General features: G+C 46.6%; 2 protein-coding genes across 3 annotated transcripts; one reads left to right on the top strand and one right to left on the bottom strand.

Moving 5' to 3' along the window:
• Positions 1-5,705: 5,705 nt before the first annotated feature.
• LOC100830815 (protein LNK4) lies at positions 5,706-8,514 on the top strand. Of its 2 annotated transcripts, none has more exons than XM_010232491.3 (6): positions 5,706-5,859; positions 6,850-7,196; positions 7,310-7,580; positions 7,663-7,767; positions 7,859-8,004; positions 8,132-8,514. In XM_010232491.3, exons 2-6 carry the CDS (start codon positions 6,850-6,852, stop codon positions 8,226-8,228), a joined length of 966 nt encoding a protein of 321 aa, XP_010230793.1. In that variant the 5' UTR covers positions 5,706-5,859; the 3' UTR covers positions 8,229-8,514. The 2 variants fall into 2 exon arrangements, with proteins under 2 accessions (XP_010230793.1, XP_003567358.1); XM_003567310.4 differs by having other exon boundaries at positions 8,129-8,514.
• A 634-nt stretch (positions 8,515-9,148) lies between these two features.
• Positions 9,149-12,901, bottom strand: LOC100828985 (F-box protein At2g32560). The gene is made up of 5 exons (XM_003567304.4): positions 11,451-12,901; positions 11,025-11,104; positions 10,681-10,859; positions 10,447-10,521; positions 9,149-9,694 (listed from the first exon to the last, which is right to left on the bottom strand). Exons 1-5 carry the CDS (start codon positions 12,162-12,164, stop codon positions 9,507-9,509), a joined length of 1,236 nt encoding a protein of 411 aa, XP_003567352.1. The 5' UTR covers positions 12,165-12,901; the 3' UTR covers positions 9,149-9,506.
• Between the last annotated feature and the right edge of the window lie 5,250 nt (positions 12,902-18,151).

The raw sequence follows: 18,151 nt of genomic DNA, 5'->3' as shown, positions 1-18,151 counted from the left end.
CCTCCCATTGATTACCTCAAAACAAAAAGATACGATGAACACGTTATGCTGCCATAGAGGCTAGATCAAACTTTGACAACTGAAATATTTCTTTTTTGAAACTCAATGAAAAAAATATGAAATTTTCGTCTGGAATTCAAACCCCTATGTACCTATGTCTTGAAGTAACACACATGTACTACAAAGATGTATAATAGACATACAGTCAATTCTATCTTCTTTTTTTGACCCGAACTACGGCGGACCGAGGCCAGCCTACACAACTTTATTAAAAAACGCTGAACTTTACAGAGGTGGTAGTCGAATTTACATGGGGATGGGGGATTACAGTCTAGAGGCAAGGTGGGACATCATTATTGCCCAATCATTTAGAAGAGCTTTACGGGGAGGCGAGTTGCATCTGGAGGACCAAAGAACCAGGTCGGAAGCACAGCGCATGATGACTTCATGGGGTTCCTCAGTAGAGCCATTGAACACCATGGCATTCCTTCATTTCCAAATATTCCAAAGCACAGCTATTATAATTGTGGAGTTGACGTTGTCGGAGTGGAAGTGGGTTGTGAGGTCGGCCAAACAATCACAGGCCGTGGCGTCAGGGTGGAGCGACTGAAGATTCAACCAAATCGGGGTGATCGAAGCGCAGTGAAGAAACAGATGTGTAGAGGTTTCGGGGAGCTCGCAGAAAGGGCATTTTGCAGAGGATGTGAGGCCGCGGCGGAATCTTCGATCATTGGTGAATAGGCGGCCTTTGCAAGCCAGCCACATAAAAATCCTGCATTTGTTGGTTGCAAAATTCTTCCATATGGTCGGAGCCACCGGGTCGTCTGGCCGATCGCCGATCGCCGAGGAGTACGCTGTCTTCGTGGCTAGCCCTTTGTCGTCCAATCGACTTACCCGAACATCTGGAGCCTGTAAATTCAAGACAACAGTAGACAACAAAAGTTGCAAGTCACCAAATTCTAATTGCGCCGCAAGAGAAAGCCTAGGCCGGAAAGTGGTTAAGCTGTCAAAAGAAGCAAGCGTTGCAGCTACCGGAATGTTGGGTCGCAAGGAGTGTGAAAACAAGGCAGGGAAACGGTGAGCCAGGGTGGTGTCGCCTAACCACAGATCAAGCCAGAAGGAAGTCGAGAGATCATTCCCAACGGTGACCTTAGAAATGTTCCGGAAGAAATCAAGGCCCTTTACAATATCCTTCCAGATCGGAGTGTCTAAGTGGTGAGGATCTCTGAGGTCTCAAAGCGCAGACCAACCATAGGAAAGGGCGAAGCGCTGCTCCCTAGGAGCCGAACCTGGCAGATGGACCTTGGCAAGGTGCTTAAGCAAAAGCCAAGTGTTTTGCGTGCGGAGGCAACGGAAGCCCAGCCCTCCTTTACCAATGGGGTGCAAACATCATCCAAAGCAACCTTACAATTTCTGCCTTTTGCATGGTCTTCTCCCGTCCAAAAGAAAGCACGGCAACGCTTATCAATTTCGTGAATCGTGCCAGCCGGAAGAAGGAGGGCCCCCATGGCATAAGAAGGCATCGCACGCAGAGCAGATTTTACAAGAATAGCACGGCCGCCGATAGAAACCAATTTCCCTTTCCAACCAGCAAGGCGGCGGTCAACTTTATCAATGATAGGGCGGAAAGTCGAAAGGCGTAGTTTGTGGGTGGATAGGGGCAGGCCGAGATAGGATTGGGGAAAGGATGAAACCTGGCACCCAAAAATGGCAGCCAACTCCGTAGCCGCCTGCGTTTCGACATGAATTGGGGCGAAGGTGCTTTTGTGAAAATTGATTTGCAGGCCGGTGGCGGCAGAAAATTGAAGGAGGACGTTCTTAAGATGAGCAAGTTGGGCAGAATCAGCGCGCAGAATGATCAGAGTGTCATCGGCGTATTGTAGCATAGGACAAGGCAAGCTATCGTCAATAGGGTGAGAGATGAGGCCCTGGGAGGACGCCGATAGAAGAAGGCGCTGAAGAACGTCGGCCACAAGAATGAAAAGAAACGGGGAAAGGGGGTCTCCCTGCCTTAAACCCCGACGGCACTGAATCCAAGGCCCAGGGGAACCGTTGAGTAGGACCGCAGATTGACTGGAAGAGTTAAGGTTAGAAATCCAATCGCACCATTTATCCGGAAATCCTTTGGCGCTCAGGATTTTGCGAAGGGCCACCCAAGAGATAGAGTCAAAAGCTTTTTGGAAATCAAGTTTTGGGGCAATGGAAGGGAGTCGCCGTTTGAAACAGGATTGAACGATGTCGGCAGCGTAGATGAAGTTTTCAGAAATACTTCGGCCCTGGACGAAACTAGTTTGATCGAGGCGAACTAGACCATGGATGTGAGGCCGTAGTCGCAAGGCCAAGCACTTAGAAGCAACTTTGAGACAACAGTTTTGTAGGGAGACCGGGCGAAAGTGGTCGGGAGAGGACTCCCCTTGTTTTTTCGGAAGAAGAACAATAAAGGCCTTGTTAATCGGACGGAGATCGGCAGAAAGGGTGAAGAAGTTGGCTAAAAATTCCCTTGGATCGAACTTAACAAAGAGCCAAAATTTCTTGTAGAAGGCTGGGCCGAAACCATCAGGGTCTGGGCTTGCGTCGTCCTTCATGGAGAGTAGGCATTCTTTAATTTCGAGGTCCGAAAAAGGGGCAGCCAGAGATCGAGTCTGGGATGAGGTCGGGCGTGAGGAGGAAAGTAGGCTAGTGAGATCGAAGTTGAAACAAGAGGAGCCAGGGACACCAATGATCGAAGAGAAGAAACCTGACAGGATTGATTGCATAGCAGAGTGAGAGAAGATCTGGGATCCTTCGAAGTTCAGAAGCTTAATTTGATTTTCCGGAGGCGAATGGAGGCACAAGTGTGGAAATATTTTGTGTTTTCGTCGCCGAGGGCGCAATCCTTAATTTTAGCTCGTTGCCGCCAGTAGGAAGCAATCAGTGCATTGTGCCGGTGCAAGGAAAACTTGACCAACGTGCGAAGCCCTAGTTCATTTGGAGATAACGGCCTACAGTCCATTCTATCCCTTGCATAGAAACCGAATAAAGTAATATTCCTCATGGCAACGAATTGAAGGAGACAGGCTTGCGAGTAAAACCAACCAAATGATTCTGGACTCTTTTCAAGCTAAAATTCGGGACACTTTTTCCAAAAAGAAAAGAAAAAGAAAAGGAAAATAAAATAAAATAAAATTTGGTGGACACTTGGATGGATCTTAGCTTTTCCACGGTCAGCATCTCGCAAAATTGGAGAGTAAAGCCCGGAATGGGATCACCGAATTAGTATCCACCGGAGGCAAAAAGAAAAGGTGAAAGGATAGACGTGGTGCATCCACAAGTGCCAGAACGATCTCCTCCGAGCAGATATATTAGGTGGGGCCAGGGGTCGCATGCACCACGCACCGTTCCTTTCCAGCTTTGCCGGGAGACGCTGTGCTTTGGAGAAAATAATAATTGCAGCACGAATAATAGTAGTCATTGTTGGGGGGAGGAGGAAATGATCTTGTCAGTGGCCAACGTGGCGCAGCCGAAGCCTAGATTTAGATTAGCCGTGTCCGGACGATGCTCTGTGGCCACACGAATAGTCTCTCAGCACATCTTTTGCTTGGCGCACAGCCCACCCGCCGTCCTGTGGTGGGCCAAAGACTTGTCCTGTCAGCGAGGCTCCTCCTAGATGGCGAAATTGCCTTTTTTTTGTTGTTGTTGCGGATAAGATGGCGTAATTGCTGCTTCAAGAGTCCCAGGGACTACTGGCATTTGCATTTGTGGTTTCTTGTTTACGAGGCAGTTGTGTTTGTGCTAGCTTAATGTTTTGTTAACTTCATTTTATTTTTTATTGGGAAATAGCAACCGATTCATCAGGCCCGTACCAGAGAATTTGAGGCCCCCTAACAAAATACAAAACGAGGTCCTAAATAATCTAGTCTGATGGCCATAGAGCACCGTTTTTGCCCGTGTCAAATTGACGATCCCAGTAGACGAATCGATCGGGCAGAAAACGACGCATCGCGCGGAATTGATATATCGATGGAAGTAAGTAGCAGTAGTTAAATATGCGTTGATTCAACCTAATGGGCTATTGTGGATTTATGGGCTTAGACTGTTCTGTTCTTTATCCTAGCTGGTCTGACCGGAAAGCAGATCACTATTGTGGTTTTCTTTCCTTTTATCTCCATGCGCTCATGTTGGCCTTCTGTTTACGGCTATTAAGTACGTGACTAGTACTGACTTCAGTAAAATTTGAGGCCCTGATTTTTCGGAGCTCTGTGCGGTCGCCCAAACTGCCGCGGCTAATATACGGGCCTGCGATTCATACCTATCTCCTGGTTAGTTCGATTGGTTCTCTTCCGAAGGAGTATCTTTCCATTGTTTTTAAAAAAGAATATATTGTTCTATGTACGTTTGCACTATGATTTATGTGCCGTTGCGAAGTGCTTAGCTACATTTGGCTCTGCTATGTGAAATTTCGTGATATATTATATACATGGTCCGGCTACTTTCATAGATGGTCTTTTAGCGTTGTTTTCCTTGATCAATTTTGTCTCTGTTCGTCCGACAAAGCTAGCTAAGGCTATTCAACAAGTCACCTGTTAAAACAAAATGCTATCAAGTACCCTAGGGACGAGAGCAAGGTTCAATCATTTGTAGCACTAGATGTATATATATGAGCTGATAGCGAGAGTTTGTCATTTAAAAAAATGTGATGCTCATACATCATAGCAAGATAATTGTGAGACTAGACAAAAAACTGAAACACATTCTAAATGCGTAGTATAGATGTTTAGCAGCCTAGTCGAGTTGAGCTAAATTAAATAGCTATCCTCTCCGATGCATAAAAAGTGTTGTTGATTTAGTACTCCATCCATCTCAAAATAAGTGACGTGGATTTGTAATCACTTATTTTAGAATGGAAAGAGTATAACTTTGTACTTAAATCAGCGACACTTATTTTGGATCGGAGAGAATAGATCTGACAAAACTTGATTCTCTAATAATCATTTTGCATTTATTTTAAAAAATAAGAAACTAAACAAACATACTCGCACGTACTCACTCCGATCTTAAATTGTTGTCGAAATATTACATTTATCTAGACGTTTTTTAAAAATAGATACATTCATATTTGGGCAAATTTGAGTCAAGTATCTGTGATAGGAAGGAGCGGTAATAACCATAAACTTTGCATGCGTAGCTTATCATGAGCTATGTGAAAGTGCGACGATCTGGTTCTAGTGACGGAGCCAACTTGCTTCCGGAGCCTAGTTAGTATTCACCATCTCCTGGTCTTGGGATCAGGTGGTTGTACTAGCTAGCTGGTAGAAAAAAAAAAGACCATGGAGTCCAAGCCGTCGATCTCGTCTGCCGACTAAAAAGCAGTTAACATGATAAAACAACAAAACAACATGTGCAGATCAGACTGGTGAGCAGTACAAAGTAGACCCACTTGGGCATTACTTTGAGTTAACAAATGGTTCCCATTTCCGGGGGCTGGAATGAGAATGTTAGTATCACAGGGGGGTGTTTACGTTAGAAGACGAGTAAACAAACAAATTACGTGGGGCACAGAGCGCAATACGTATTTGAGAGAGAGAAAATGATCCTTAGGGCCGACGTGGCGCAGCGGCAGCCTAGATTTAGATAACCACGATCCCCAGCCACAAGTTTGCGCCTCCACTCAAAACCTTTTGCTTGGCTCATCGCCTCACACCGCAGCTTGCCCCGGGCCCCACCCGTCATCCTGCTCCCTGGATTTGTTAAGTAGCGGCTCCCCCTCCTCTCTTCCTCTTCTCCCCGTCCACAATTATAAGCAGCAGCCGCCTAGACGCTTCCGCGCATTTCGCCGTCCACGAACAACAACAAGAACAACCACCAACAGCAGAGAAAAAGGTTTGGGCCACTGATTTGTTTCCTGTTCTTGATTTGTTCATCTGGCAATTGCTCTATACTTCGCTCCTCCTGTCAGGTTTCGTTCACAAGGCAGGGTATTTATTTTGGAGTTCTTTTTCTTTTCTCCAAGTAGCTACCTAGCCTCACGTTCTTCAGTTCTTGGATGCGTGACCAAGAGAAAATTTTGAAACCTGGAGGAAAAGAAACTTTGTAATGAAACGAGAGGTTCTTTGCTTCTTGTAGAAGTTCTGTACGTAGTTGTTGCAGTTCTTGTCGGTTTCGTCTCTGTTTCTGATCCTCCTGCTGGACCGTTCGCGCGCGCGTCCTCTTTTGCCTGGCCCTGCAAGCCTTTGTTTGGTGAATTGCTGATGCCAAACGCTGCAAGTTAATTATGGTTTGGGGTTTTGATTTTTTGCTTTCTTCGGCTCAGGGTATCATGAGATCTGAGCATCAGAGCGCTTGCGTGTACTGCTTTTCTTTTTCTTTTCTTGCAAATCGCCTCACCTTCGCAAGTTGATGACTGCGGTGGTGTTTGATACGCTCTGTTAAGTTGTGATAATTCCGTTTCATTCTTGCTGTGATTTACTTTTCAAAGCCAAAAAAATGAAGAATAAAATTTTGTCACGTTGCTTCCTAGTACATGATTGAATTTCTTAATCGGTTAGAGTTGTGATATGTGTAGCAGCAGGTACTGTAAGCTCAGCCGCATGATTGGTCTCCTCTTTGCCCAAAGGAACACATACACGGTTTTTTGTCCGTAGCTTAAATGAATCGGCCTTTTATGCTTAGCCTACATGAATTGGCCTTCTTTGCTTAGATTGATGCTCAGTATCTGCAAACTGATTAACCCTCAGTTACAACTTTGCTTAAAAGAAATCCTGAATCTATGAATCAGAGCTTCAGTAAATACCCATCAATGCAAAAAAAATAAAAAATTGTGTGTGGCATTTAGTTTGGTTGATGTTCTAATAGTGTCTTTACTTTTTCCAGATGAGTGGCATGGCATGTTATCTCCTGCCAGAAGGTGGAAACATCTTCCCTTCTGATGAAGAACTTTTTGAGAATCAAAACGCGGAGCAAGGAGATTACTGGACACAGTGGAATTCAAGACTATCTGATGATCTGAACACAAGTAGCATATATTCAGACAAGCATGAAGAAGGCTCTGCACAATGTTTCGATGCCGATGAACATCAACGGAGCAACCAATGCGAGAGGTCATCCGAATGTGACAGGGCTGCATCTTCAGGTTGTAGTACAGGGCAATCGGAAGAACAATCTAAGGGTCCAGCACCGTTGGAGCTACAGCAGACAAAGGAAACGAACGACATATTCTTGTATGTACAAATGCTTACTGAGAGCTCATAGAAAGTAATTGTGCGATACCATGCACAACCGTTGTAAAAAAATTGTATAGCTGTAAACTCATACCGTCCTACATCATTTTCAGGAGTCAATTTTCGGATGATGAAATGAGGATGATGGATACGCCGTTTCAAGCACTGGATATGTTCCCAGGCTCCATGCACCGGCTGCTGTCCTATGAGAACATGCTGAGCGGAGTATTAACCGATTCTACAAATCAAGTAGCAAATCAAGATCGTAATGAAATGGACACCATGGACACTTGTGGCTTCCCATTGTTCAGCCATGACCTGCAAGATGATCCAAGCAACGCAGACGGCAGCATAGAGACACTAGTAAACCCCTCCATGGACAAGGTAAAATTTGTGCCACCACAAATGGTTCTTTATTAAGCATCTGCAATGACTGAATTGGATACTGACCAGATTTGAATTGCAGTCTGAGGTGAGCACCATGAAACGGAGCTGGTCCACTGCTGATATAGAGAGTTCCTCTAACGGGGAAGGAGCAGTGCTTGAGGAACTTGAAGATGTAGTGTTTCAGGTATGTTCACCGGAAGAGGGGTACTGTTTTTGGGAAGTCTACTTCATTCATGTAACCCTGCATCTTTACATGTCTGTATCTGCTTCTGAAGCTGACAAAGAAGATGCGTGTCTGCCTCCGTGACGCTTTCTACAGGCTGGCTGAAAGCTCGGAAGCGCAGTGCACCTCTGCAAATGGAGAAACAATCACGATCACAAACGAACAAGGTTTTCAGCTATCAGAAGGCATTGAGTCTAGGTATATATATATACCATATATACTTGCCATCCAATTGTAGCATGCTTACCATGTTCCACATATCCTGATAATGTGGTCTGTTCACCTATTCCTAGTCCTAATTGTTCCCACTGGATAATTTCAGCAGCTCGGCATCAGACCGTGTGGAGCGAGAGACAAACGCAATAGACAGAACCGTGGCCATCCTCGCGTTCAAGCCTCCTTGCTCAACCCTGTGGGAATGATCGCTGCGCCGGGGACAAAAGAGCGTGAAGCAGTCCATCCGTTTTCTAGCTGGACTACAAGCAGAGGAGGCTAGCTTTCGAAATACTCTCGTGGGGCTACCACGCCGGTTTGCCTAACGCAGAAATGTACATGTACTAAATATGTTGCTAGGGATATTTTTGCTCTGAGATTGCAAGTAGAGACCCAGCATGAGATTATGTAATCTCATGCATGTGTAATGACTTAACCTCGTTGTCAAATTCTTTTTCCGGCACAAGAATGATGATATATGTACTGCTATTGTCATGTCTCGGGATTCAGTATGCTCCGTTTCTGACTCCAAATGTTCACGCCTTTTTTTGGACTGAATCAAGCTAGGTACATGGGTACACTTGCTTGTCACCTACTATCTGATCACCATAAAATGCTCGACAATTGGCATCTACTACGATCTGAACATATACTGGCAACCAGTACCAGTTGTACCCTTGCTATCAGGTCTGCAGGAGAAGTACCCAACATGAGCTTCAAGTTCAGGGTGGAAGCTCATGTTTGTATTATCCTCTCAATCCATCTTATTATTCTACACGCTCTTGTTTTGAAAATAGAGAAGGGCGCGATTTGTGTTCGAATTTATGTAGGAATTCGGTGCTTCATTTCCGAGAATTCCTAGAACTCCTAATCCTACACATTTCAGGTGGCATCCTGGATCTAGTTCAGGCATTGGTAAGAGTTCAAACTCCAGTTTTGAGTTGTGACAATGTCTTGCTCTGAAAGCTGTGCTTCCTTGCTCTCTTTTTCGCTTGCAACTCAACTCACATAACATGACAGTGGAGAGCTATAGAGTCAATCTCAGAGTAGTTCGAAGTTCAAACCTCAACTTTGTGTACAGACAAAAATACCGATTGATTTTGTCACATTCCAGTCCACAGCCGAATGATCGAGGGAGACAATTGCAACTAATGTGTCATAAATTTGAACTAAAAATGTAATTTACATTTGATCTTTCTGCTCTAGAACTACAACAGCAGGCAAAAGGCCCAGACTGCGGTTTACATACACTGGAAGTAGACTTCTTACAGGCCTGCGGTCCCCTAAATAATAAGCAGTCTGAGTGGATTTGCCCGGCAATAAGTTTACAACCGTGTCCAGCTACCAGATCTGTCACCTCGTGTTCTAATCCGTGTGTACAGTTTCAACGGAGGGACGGCTGATTGTGGGAGTACAGATTGGATCAATGGAAGGTATCAATTAGCCAACTTGATGAGTTGTAATAACAGCGAAATAGCATGCTCCCGCTACTCCAGGATATCTATTGGCCACAGCTGCTTCCACTTGGAGATTTCATCCTTGCTGTGGAGCTTCCTTATTCCACCGTAGAACCCGTCGCCCTCATTGCCCTCTTCCCTGTGGTCTTTCCGGTTGACCAGAGACTGCCTCCATCTTGAGCCAGGTGTGTATTGATTGAACTCCAGCACAATGGTATCTAGAATATTAATCAACAGAAGAGTTTGTAAGTTAGACGGAAAACGAGTTTCAGTTACATAGAGTAGGGTTGCACAGAGGTAGTCTGGTTACTAGTAGCAATGTGCATACTTTAGCATTAGTACTCATTACACGCTAACTGTGTTTCAACTTTCAAGTTCAACCACATGGAAAGTCGTACATAGGTTATTTTTGTTCACTCAGAAGAAAGGAATTGGTGGCAGCTGTCAGTCATTGTAGCTGCAAAGAACAAGATGCTTGACCTCAACCTTCTAATGAGTTTGCTACTTGGTTATTTTTATTCTGAAAATAAAATGCATACTGTATATAATAAAACGATCTTCAAAAAGTAAGCAGTATCTAAATAGATGGCTTCTTATTGAACAAAGTGGTCACACAGAAATATCAATGTCAGGTATCTTCATAAATATGTTAAGTAGGTTATCAACATAATTTATTACTGGGTAGAAGATGAACCAATTTTAGTTAATGGGAATACACATAAGACACAACTTCTTTTAAGTAAAATTAAGGTCAAACATAAGCTAAAGTCATCATTTTGGGGGTTAACACTTTGCTTTTCTTAAATGGATAACCAATAGTTTGAGGCCATGATGTTGTATTTTAATGTTCTTTGGTCTTTGCTGGAATGTTCATGGGTCATGACTATAAAAAGCCTATGTATATGCAACTAACTTTGCAATTATTAGTCAATTCAAATAAATTAGTCTCTGAGATTAAAGTTATCCTCACCACTAAGATGACACCGACAAAAGTGCTCATTTCCATCACATGACTCCAAGTGGCCAACAACTCCATACCACCAGCCTGCCAAACATAGCAGCACATGAATGAACAAACTGTCCACTGGTAAAATACTCCTCATCACTATCAGATAAGATTAGCATATCCCGTATGGCAATGTTTAATGATTCTTCTAGCACTGTGGAGAGCGAGAATGGCATTGTTGGGTGCCCGGGAACATACCATATGGGAACTCCTTGTTCCTTCTCCACTGAATCTCAATGCTATCGCCAGGCCGGAGTTCATGTAAGCAGTCAGAGACGTGCAGGTCATGTGCAAGAGTGTCGACAGGAGGTGCCCTGACCCTGTCCCATTGCACACCATCCTCCAAGACTACAGTTCGTCGCCCGTGTGGTGGATACCTGGAATGTCGATGTTTTCTATTTTAAGTCATCTCAGATAAGACAACTGGAAGATACAATTTCCAGGAAGTATGAAGCATGTGCTAACTATTTGTTCGCCTACAAAAACATATGAATATATGCAGTGTTTACACTCCATGGCTAAAATGAGAAAGAAGCTAGTACCTTGCACGGAAGGTGTCGGTGTGGAAATCATAGCTGAGCTCTGCATCATAGCATGACATCATGAAACCAACATGCCCATGCTGCAAAACAACCTTAGTCTTAGGATTGTTCATCAAACGTAACTGAAAACACTGGAAGTCAAAAACTAAAAAAAGACACCAGAGCCCAAAAGAACATCAGTAGAAGGCCAGCAGGAAAGCTCATCTATATTCAGCTCAATCAGGCACAAGAGAAGCAATTCCATTAAACCAAACTAAGGTGTGAACATCAATGATTGCTCTACAACTTGTTTCTAATAATTCAGACCAATCAGTCTAATAATTAGCACTAGTGTCCAACTGACAATTAACAAAGTACACTACTCACCAATTAGTATCATGGCTTGCAATAATGGAAGGAATTAGCAGCTCAGAGACGAGATTGTACCTCTCGGTTGTAGACCTGTGCCGGGAACCAGAACTTGCCGCTTTCCATGTGAAGATACCACGACATGACAGAGTCATCCAGCACAGGGCCCGCCGACTTGCCGGCGCCGCCGTCGGCCCTAGGCCGTATCCAGGACACCACGGGGCAGACGCAGGACAGCGCGGCGAGCCACCGCCGGCGCTTAACACCGCCGCCGGAGCCGCACCCCGCCGCGCCGCCGCCGCCGTCGGCCGCGCTGGACGAGGACAGATACGACCTCCACTCTTCCCTCGCGGCGGCGCCCATGACGGGGCCCCACTTGTCGGACATGTGGCTCTCCCAGAGGTGGTCGGCCCGGCAGCGGTCCCGCATGGAGCGGCAGACGGCGGCCATGTTCCGCAGCTCCGCGGGCGGCAGCCTGGCGAGAATGCAGTCGATGGTCAGCTCCGGGAGGTCGAGCAGCGAGGGGTCCCCCGTGGCCTCGGCGCTCTCCACCTTGGCCACCGGGCGCTTCCGCTTGAAGGACGGCATGAGCGGCATGGCGTCCGCGGGCGCGCGCGTGGGCGCGGGCGTGGACGCGACCCCGCCGAGCAGCCTGTAGCCGGCCAGGAAGCCGAGCAGCGAGAGCGCGAGTTCTTGGCAGAGGGAGGCGAGGAAGAATCTCATGTCACGGGCGCATGGCTTGGAGAGGAAGAGGAGGCAGGAGAAGACGAAGGTGGCGACGAGGGCAAGCATCGATCGATCAGAGACAAGAAGCACTCGGACGACGGATGATTGCAGCACCCGGCAGTCAGTGCTCCTCACCAATAAACAACGCGGCCCAGTGGAAAGAGAGATGCTGCTGCTGCTGCCGCCGCTACGACCACAGCCGCATCAAGAACTCGCCTTTTCTCCGGCCGATCGGAGGGGGTGACGCGATGGAAACCAACTTTACAAGAAAAGAAACTATTAAGCGGGATTCGATCGAATCGAAGCCCGGGGAAGAAGGGGGACACTTGTTGCCGAGCCTGGATTTCCCGGATTGGAGCGGAGAGACACGCTCGAGGTAGCTCAAATTGGAGCTTAAAATTGGAGCTTACCCTGTCCCGCAGCTCAGGGGAAGGGAACCGAGGTGGGATCTCCGCAGCTGGAACGGGGGTAATTGTTTGGAGCCAAGGAAAGATCAAAAGAATGGTCCTATCGGAAAGGGATCTCGGAAGGAGATAAGAGAGAGAGAGAGAGTTGGTGGGAGGAGTGAGTGAGCAGAGAAGTGTGGGGCCCCGTGATCCAGCCCCACGCAGCTTCCCTAGCTCAGCTCACCGGTGCCCTTCCTTCCTCCCCTCCCCTCTCTCGCTTCCAAGCTAAAAAAAAAGGTTGGGAGGGAGAAAGGAGAGAAGAAGAAATGGATCCCCAGCGGAGGAGACGAGTATTTATGCGCGCGCGTGGGAGTTCTTCTCTTTGTTTGTGATCTCTCCTTGTTTGTAGCCAGCCGGCTTCCTTCCTTCCACGTCTCTTGTTTTGTGGGCGAGCCAATAATTGGCAGCCATGCGTTCGTTAGAGATGGCCCTTGTTTTTCCCTCAAAAAAAAGAAAAGAAGAGATGGCCCTTGTTTTCCACGGGGAAGAAGAGAGGATGACGAAGCTCAGGTTGGAGGGCCTCCATCCAGAGGATACATTTGCGTACGTGCCCGGATTTGGGAAGGATTTTGTTGATAGAATCTGTGTGTGTGCGCATTTTTTCTTTTCTTCCTAGCCTCGAGTTTAAGGACCTCAAATTGTGTATATCTCGACCTCAAATTTCCCTGGGATGCAGATAGCGCAGCAGATGGCTGCTGGGCGTCTTTGGAAGTGGCGTCGAGTTGTGGCAAGTGGCGGAGGCGAATGACGGCGACGCGTTCGCCAAAGTTTGCCGTGTCTGAGACGTTGCCAAAGGAGAGAAAATGAGTGACCCTGTAATGCACTGGAAGCAATAGTGATTTTATACGGCGTGGACTGCACCGGACGGACCTTGCTGGAATTTAAACAAATTTAACGGTCTGTCGGTCCTACGGAGTATATTGTCACAACATGAATGCGGCAATAAATTTACTTTTGGGGGGAATTTATTCCCATTTAAAAAAGGTACAGGCTATTACACGGTGCATCAGATCAGATCGTAAACAATATTGCCACTGGATTACTGGAAAGGGTGTTCTCTTCCCTTCCACATCATCCAAAAACATGTGTGGCGAGGGAGATTTTAGGAGAGATAAAAATGTTGACTCCTAAAGAAAGGATAAATTTTAAGAAAGCACGGTTTATTGGGCAGTCTCTCATTGAGATCCAGTTTTTGCTAATTTGCTCGCGGAACCACACACACTTTCGGTCTGATTGTCTCAAATGGCCAAAACAAAGGGTTAAACCCGTTTATCAGGACTCCTAATAAGTGGGCCTCACGTGTCAGGTGCCACGTCGGTCAAACCGCTTATAATACACACAAAACAACACTTCCCCTAAGGTCACAATGATGCTAAATCTAGCCATTGTCCTTGATGACCTTAGGGGATAATGGTTCAGGTCATGTTTTTGCTGAGGTGGCACCTAACAGGTGGGGCCCACATGTAAGGAGTCATAGCAAACGGGTTTAAACCTCTGTTTTGGGTCACTTGAGACAGTCAGACCGAAAATGTGTGGTTTCGTGGACAAATTAGCAAATGACTGTGTGAAATACATGAGTGTGAAATTTACTCTTAAAGAAACGGTACACGTAAACTGGCTATAAGTGAGACTAGTGAAATGCATGAGTGTGAAAGGTTATGATTAAATAGATGGCACGATACTTGCAATGGTTGCATCTAAACTTACTGTTTCTAAATGACGTCGAAGTTTTAGAAACAAAGTATACTCAAGTCTAGGCTTCTATGAGTAAATTTCAGAAAATCACGGTTTTTAGGCCAGTCCCGCAGGTTAACGAGGCGGGTAGATACCGACGTGGCATCCGACAGGCGGGCCTCACCTCACGTGAAACCATCAAACCACTCGGTTTTGGGCTAATTGAAACAATTGTATTAAAATGTGTGATTATGTGGACAGTTTTTCGATAAATGTGGTTGCGTGATACAACTTTTCAAAAAATTGTGATCTTCTGATGTTTTTTATTATTAGGCTGCCGCATGTGGCAATGAACGTAGAACGGTGAGGACATCTCTACGACGGACGGGCCATGCCTACTTCATTCCTGTGCTCGCACATGTGCAATATATTAGTGACCGTAGTAGTTTTATAAGTGGACGGCTATCAAATCTCAGCTGTTGGAAAGCACGGGAGTACGGGTCGGAGCAGGCAAGCCTCGTTCGCGAAGCCAAGCATATCTAGACATGGTTAGGTCCATCTACACTTGAATCTGTAATGGCTTGCCTAGTATTGTGCCCACCGAGATGCACGGAACATATCAGGTGCAGCAGCACCTTGAGACTTACTAGTGCACTAGCTCCATAGAAAAGTTTTGGATTCTTTTTTTTAGAAAAGTCATGATATAGACGCAATAAATATTTTTCATGCATGCCATAAACATCAAAGTTAAATTTGACGATCCACACCTTAAATATAAATAATGACGAGTTTTAAATATGAAGTCAAGAGTATCAAAATTGATATACTATTCACTACTCCCTCCTGTCCATAATAAGTGTCGCTGATTTATTACAAATGCATTAAATCAACGACACTTGTTATGGATCCGATGGAGTGTATGATTTTGTCATTTTTGTTCTTTGAGTTGTGATTGAATTTTGGATGTGAAATTTGTCCAAAAGTGCGATGAGCCGATGACGTGCGCGGCGCGTGACCGGTAAATCTACTCTTACTCAATTTGTTGTGGTACCATACCACGTACCATCACTCACCCCACTCACGCTCTTGTCTTCCTCCACGGATCGAAGCTTCCAGAATCCGGAGGCCGATGGCGGCCGACCGTGCTACCGGTGTACGCCGTGACGGGCAGCGGCGTTAACGAGAAGTGGGCGCGGCGGCATCAGCGGTCATGGGGCAGGAGTAAGCATAGCTTGCAAAGCACCAGCAGCCAGGGAAGCAACCAAATTCAAATTCAAACTTTTTTTGACATCAATTTAAATTCAAACTGAATCTAAAGCCAGCTGAAATGTGATCTTCCACTTTTGAAACAGATGAAAACCACCCGTAACATCGGGAAAAAAAAAACAGCAGCAACAAATCATTTGCTGGTGGGACGCGCCGACTGGACGGGTCGATGGGACCAGCGTGTGACGAGAGGCCACTCCCGGTCGGAGGAAGAAAATACATTTCTTTAAACCGACGTGTCGGTAAAAGCACGAGTTTACCCAAAAAGAGCCGAAACGGGGTAGGATTATTCCATCCCGTGCCCCCAACTAGGAGCGCGAGATGATGCCCCCATCAGCCTAGCTCTGCTGCTCCCCCCGGGCACGAATACGATCGATTAGGACAGGTCACGAAAGCGAGACGGCCCCCCAATATGTTAATCCTGCTGCAAATCGATCAGGATCCAGGATGCGTAGCGTAGCCGCACTAATTTGATCGCTCCTCCGTTCCTCTTCCTCCGGCTTTGTCATGTTCGTTCGTACCTGCAGTAGGCCGGGGCAGCGTATCTTCTTCCCCCGATCTCTTTTCTGGTTAGGACTAATAATTTAACTCCTGTTGGCTTTCTTCTCGTCTGCGGGCTGTTGTCGTCTCCACGTAACAAGTCTAGTTTAAGGATGGGGCTAGATATGGTTAGGAGATACGTGACGACAATACAAAATTAGCGGGCGTGGCTAGTGGGCACTAATCCTAATCCATCCTCTTGTTTCCCGTCGTCGGCTCGGCCGGGGACGTGTGTCGACAAGACCGAGCGCGTAGCAGAGGCGGCCTCCTCCAGGGGTCGACACCGGGGTCTTTTGACATGTTTGTTGGAGCAATTATGCGCCGGGTTTCTCGTGTAAAAGTTGTGGCCTTTTTCGCTAGCTCCCAGCGAGCTTTCTTCTTTTCGCCGGACACGTTGGCACCTCTTTCGTTGTGGATAGGTCGTTGAGTAAGATGGAGAAAAGTAGAGTACATATTCGCGGCAATTATGTGGGTGAGGGGGCATTATATGCAACCTGTGAACCCCAAAGATGGCGGTACAGTGCTGCTGGAGATGGCTAAGCACCGTATGCACACGGCGCAGTAGGCAGTAGCAGATGAAACATGCTGTATGAGGTTGGTGTTTAAGATAATTGAGCACTTGCGGACAGCATAGCACAAGAGCTAACTAGTGGTTTTGTTTGTTTGGGGTGACCTGGCACTTCCAACCATTGAGCTAGCAGCCTATCATGCATCATGGACTACAAAAATAGCAATATTCTACTGTATTTGAGATAGCAACAACCGGCCGGCGGAAAAGTCCTCGTCGGGGTTTGTTTTACGTGCGGTACGTGTACTGATGACTCATATGACAAGTTCACGGGTGACGGCGACGAGGGCGCGCGCGTATATTGTCGATGTCTAATTAATTCATGTGTTTCAGACGAATGGCGTGTACTATACTACTCTAGCTAAGTATAGCCTCGAACCGTAACACGTATACATTACCAGATCGAGCATAGTTTAGCAAGAGACGGAGCAATTACCGTCTCTGCAGCCACCAGATGACACGGGCGGATCGATCATCACCTTCCAGATTACAACTACTCGGTACTGACTTTATATAAAAAAAGAAGATTACAAAGTACTGGGAAGCTGACAAGGCGCTTCTAGATTTACACGCTCGATCAGAATAAGACAGTGACGCGGGTGCCCAGAGGCCAGGGCGACGACCGGGCCGGGGATCGAGAGCAGTCAGTCAGCGACTCGGCGATTGATCTTTGATCCTAAAGCAAAAGGGAAAGGCGTCGAGTTTCAGAAAAAGGGAGAACGGATTTGGGGGGAAGGCATCTATCTATCTATCCATCGTCTGCACCATATCGCCTGCCGCCGTGGGCAGGTTCACCGCACGCACCCGTTCCCGCAATGCCATGACTATAAGCATGTGCGTGCACGCACGCACGGATCATTCAGAACGCCAGCGAGGGAAAGTGTTTGTTTACGCTCTCTGGCCTCTGGGCCACACCACGGCTCCACTAGGCGCTGCGGTTGGTTGGGATGGGGCGAACCTGGACCGGTTTCTCGCGGGCTGCGCCACCGGCACCGCGTGCGTCGTCCGTTTGCTGTCGTGCGATCCGGGTGAAGCCAGGGATGGGCCGCCGCGGGTTTCCCCATTTTTTTGCACGACTAGTTTACTTTATCCCACGGGGGCACTCCTACGTCGGTTTTCTTGGGAAATCGCAATGCGACGTGAGAACGACCTAATAACGGCGGGCGATTCGGTTAGGAAATGCTGCCTGGAGGAACTCTGGCTCTTTGTATACGTCGACAGACGAACTAGGCAGGGCAAAAAGGAAAAAGAAAAAAAAGAACGGTACCGAAAGTCTGCAGATGTACATTTCTATGGGAACGTTTGGTTAGTACTATGCACAGTCCTGTTTATCATTGCTTTTCTGTTCTACATATATGCAATACAGCGAATTGCACTATGCAATTTTTAGTCGTGACTTTTGGAATGGTGAAAGGTCTAGGACATAAGGTGCACCTGAGTCCCACTAATGCATACGTACGTCACTCGAAGATTAAGAGAGGGGTTGTCTTGGACTTTTTAAGGAAAATACCATCAAAGTCTTGGCAAATGATTCGTTCCTCCGGAAACATGCTCCGGGA

Source organism: Brachypodium distachyon, chromosome 2, assembly GCF_000005505.3.
Source record: "Brachypodium distachyon strain Bd21 chromosome 2, Brachypodium_distachyon_v3.0, whole genome shotgun sequence".
NCBI classification, from domain to species: Eukaryota; Viridiplantae; Streptophyta; class Magnoliopsida; order Poales; family Poaceae; genus Brachypodium; species Brachypodium distachyon.
The sequence above is the reverse complement of the archived record's forward strand: the minus strand, read 5'-3'. Positions and strand labels throughout refer to the sequence as shown.